This window comes from Engraulis encrasicolus, unplaced genomic scaffold (genome assembly GCF_034702125.1).
Source record: "Engraulis encrasicolus isolate BLACKSEA-1 unplaced genomic scaffold, IST_EnEncr_1.0 scaffold_32_np1212, whole genome shotgun sequence".
In the NCBI taxonomy this organism is placed as follows: domain Eukaryota; kingdom Metazoa; phylum Chordata; class Actinopteri; order Clupeiformes; family Engraulidae; genus Engraulis; species Engraulis encrasicolus.
In genome coordinates, this window is record NW_026945621.1 from 1,498,883 (window position 1) to 1,502,941 (window position 4,059).

Below are 4,059 nucleotides of genomic sequence, written 5' to 3' on the forward strand. Positions count from 1 at the left end.
CAGAGCAGTTAAAATGACGTGTTACGGCGAAAAAAAAAAACCACCAAGGGTTTCTCATGACTACCAGACACTACAGCTTCATGAGCGTACGCCAAAGCTTCAGGAGCACATGAGCAAGTTTCTGGTGAACACGAGAGACGCAGGTCAAAAGGGCTTGGTAGATATCTGTCCCTATATTCATGATGACTACAGCGGTGACAGCTCGACCATGTCTACATGTACAAATGCATTGAGTTGACACCATGTGATTGGGTGATCAGAAATCTGCCTCAATGTGCAGTTGTAACAGGTGTTCCTGATGTAGTGGCCGGTGAGTGTATATCTGTTCCTATATTCATGATGACTGAGGTGGAGACAGCTAGGAGTGTGTAGAGAACAGAGTTCCTATCCTGTGATCCACACACACTCCTATTCTGGAGCTGGCCACTAGAGGGAGTTTAGTCTGTTTATTATTGTCACAGTAAATGGAGCTGGAGCTGGAGAGGAGCAGACTACAGGACTGATACACCATGCTGTGTGTGTGTGTGTGTGTGTGTGTGTGTGTGTGTGTGTGTGTGTGTGTGTGTGTGTGTGTGTGTGTGTGTGTGTGTGTGTGTGTGTGTGTGTGCGTGCGCGTGTGTGTGTGTGTGTGTGTGTGTGTGTGTGTGTGTGACACCTATGGTCAACCTATGTTTGCTATTGTTATTATTATTATTATCATTACTTCTGTAATTTTTTTATTTGCAAGGACTATCTTTATGACTTGTGAAGCACATTGAGTTGCCTTGTTGTATGAAATAGGCTATACAAATAAACTGCCTTGCCTTGCCTTGTGTGTGTGTGTGTGTGTGTGTGTGTGTGTGTGTGTGTGTGTGTGTGTGTGTGTGTGTGTGTGTGTGTGTGTGTGTGTGTGTGTGTGTGTGTGTGTGTGTGTGTGTGTGCGCGTGTTTGACTGTTGTGAGCGAGTGTGTGTGTGTGTGTGTGTGTGTGTGCACATGTGTGTGTGTGTGTGTGTGTGTGTGTGTGTGTGTGTGTGTGTGTGTGTGTGTGTGTGTGTGTGTGTGTGTGTGTGTGTGTGTGTGTGTGTGTGTGCTGAATGACCCACAGCAGCAATTACCTGTCGGGGCCTCACAACAGCTTCACTGATGCTCGACTACCTACCAAGAAACCAGGGTAGAGTGTGTTTGTGAATGTGGTGTGGACTCTGTGCAGGAGGGTCATTGTGTCTCCAGAGATGCTGTAGAAGGCCAGAGTTCCTGCCCTGTGATCCACATACACTCCTATTCTGGAGCTGGCCACTAGAGGGAGTTCAGTCACTTTATTATTGTGCAGGAAAGAGGAGTGGGAGCTGTAGAGGTCCAGCCTCCAGGATTGGTTATTACATCCAAACCTACACTCACCACCCACTCCTTTCCTGCTGATGCTTTTATATGACACTGCTATATGAACCGCTCCTCTCCACTCAACCTCCCAGTAGCAGCGTGCAGACACACCCTCTCTACACAGCACCTGACGATAATAATCAAATCTGTCTGGATGATCAGGATATGACTGAGGGGCCTCATCTCTCCACTCCACCCTCCTGTTCCCCTCAGACAGATGGAGGTGTCTGTATGCTGTGTTTGGATCCAGAGTGAAGTGACAGGAATCTGATGAAGAAGACATGACACAAACAAGTTTTCACTTCTGTTAGCTATGTGTGTGTGTGTGTGTGTGTGTGTGTGTGTGTGTGTGTGTGTGTGTGTGTGTGTGTGTGTGTGTGTGTGTGTGTGTGTGTACTGTATGTGTGCGTGCATGTGTGTGAATGAGAGGTGTGTGTGTGTGTGTGTGTGTGTGTGTGTGTGTGTGTGTGTGTGTGTGTGTGTGTGTGTGTGTGTGTGTGTGTGTGTGTGTGTGTGTGTGTGAATGAGAGAGGGGTGTGGGTGTGTGTGTGTGTGTATTTGTGTGTGGTAGAGATCACAGGCTTTTGCTGTTTGTCTTCCCAAGTGAATATGAGAGAGAGAGAGAGAGAGAGAGAGAGAGAGAGAGAGAGAGAGAGAGAGAGAGAGAGAGAGAGAGAGAGAGAGAGAGAGAGAGAGAGAACAACAAGATATTATGTGTATAATATATCGTTCTGTGTGTGTGTGTGTGTGTGTGTGTGTGTGTGTGTGTGTGTGTGTGTGTGTGTGTGTGTGTGTGTGTGTGTGTGTGTGTGTGTGTGTGTGTGTGTCCAACTCACACTTTAAGAAGTCCTCTCTGGTCACTGGTTCAGCAATAAGAGCCTCGCCATCAGACACTGACACAGAAAACATTACATTACAAAATAAGAGCCTGGCCATCAGACACTGAGACAGAAAACATCACATTACAAAATAAAAGCCTGGCCATCAGACACTGAGACAGAAAACATCACGTTACAAAATAAGAGCCTGGCCATCAGACACTAAGACAGAAAACATCACATTACAAAATAAGAGCATGCACACCATGATATTCAGTCAGAGTGTTCTCCATCCTTAGAAATCTGTCCTCCTCTCTCTTTTTCTCTCTCTCTCTCTCTCTCTCTCTCTCTCTCTCTCTCTCTCTCTCTCTCTCTCTCTCTCTCTCTCTCTCTCTCTCCTACAGATGAGGTAGAGAGATTTAGTGGACGTGACCGAGAGTGAAGGAGTGGCTTTCCCCACAGACAAACGCTGAGTTTTTAAGATGCCTTTTGCCTGTTCATTTAAAAAAAAATGTATCTTAATTTCAGTTTCTAATGTTTCAGTTTCTTAAATAGTTAAATCATTTTAAGCAATCATTTGTTTCATTTTATAATGAATAATACTGTATATTACACACATTTCTAGTTTGAAAAGATAGATTGGCAAATAATTTTCCAATTTGAAAGAAAGACAAAGACTACACACTGATATGCCTACATAGGTTATATATACAAATTCTGATTATGATTGTTCTACAATGTAGAAAACTTCAATATAGAGAATGAGATTACTAACATAAAATATGAGCTGCAATACCTAATGCAAGGTAGAGTGTTTATTCAATACCTAATGCAAGGTAGAGTGTTTATTCAATACCTAATGCAAGGTAGAGTGTTTATTCAATACCTAATGCAAGGTAGAGTGTTTATTCAATACCTAATGCAAGGTAGAGTGTTTATTCAATACCTAATGCAAGGTAGAGTGTTTATTCAATACCTAATGCAAGGTAGAGTGTTTATTCAATACCTAATGCAAGGTAGAGTGTTTATTCAATACCTAATGCAAGGTCGAGTGTTTATTCAATACCTAATGCAAGGTAGAGTGTTTATTCAATACCTAATGCAAGGTAGAGTGTTTATTCAATACCTAATGCAAGGTAGAGTGTGTGTGAATGTGGTGTGGACTCTAGACTAGAAAAATATAGGAAAGATTTCGATTTCTTCTGTAATCGGTGGTGATCGGTGATCGTAAATCAGTGATGGGGCCAGAAACAGCTGATTGGTGCATCTGTAGTATGTGTGGCATGTTTGAAGACAGGTGCAGGTGGTCCTCAGTAATGACTTACTGGCTGGTGGCAGGAGACCTTTACTGACGGCTCTTCTGACTGGCAGTTCAGGATCAGTATCTGCAGACCAACACAGACACACATTCACCCACATGCTGCATCACACATGCAAAGACTCGAGATCTGGGACATACAGTCATTTTACAGTCACACACACACACACACACACACACACACACACACACACACACACACACACACACACACACACACACACACACACACACACACACACACACACACACACACACACACACCTTTACTTGTCATTAGTCCATTTAATTTTTAAATACTAAGGGGATGTTGTCAGGCTTGTGATGATGTCTGGTGGGCGTCGGGAGGCTTTTGATAAGGCCAAGGGGGCGTTTCTTCAAAAAAGGTTGAGAGCCACTGCTCTAGAGAGCCTTGGCTGAAGGTCACGCTGGTTGAAATTGTGCTGTAAGGTCTCCCAGTGATGGACACAATGTTCTGCACAGAGAAACACACACACACTAGTGTGAGGTAGACCTACTGACATGAGCCCTTGATCAGCATTACATAGACAGGGCTATAGTA

At 43.9% G+C, this 4,059-nt stretch overlaps 1 protein-coding gene across 1 annotated transcript; it reads right to left on the reverse strand.

Annotated features, from left to right (window-relative positions):
• Window positions 1-1,107: 1,107 nt before the first annotated feature.
• Window positions 1,108-3,807, reverse strand: LOC134443465 (stonustoxin subunit beta-like). The gene is made up of 4 exons (XM_063193241.1): window positions 3,798-3,807; window positions 3,505-3,564; window positions 2,198-2,254; window positions 1,108-1,628 (listed from the first exon to the last, which is right to left on the reverse strand). Coding segments are annotated over exons 2-4 (579 nt in total). The 5' UTR covers window positions 3,506-3,564; window positions 3,798-3,807.
• Between the last annotated feature and the right edge of the window lie 252 nt (window positions 3,808-4,059).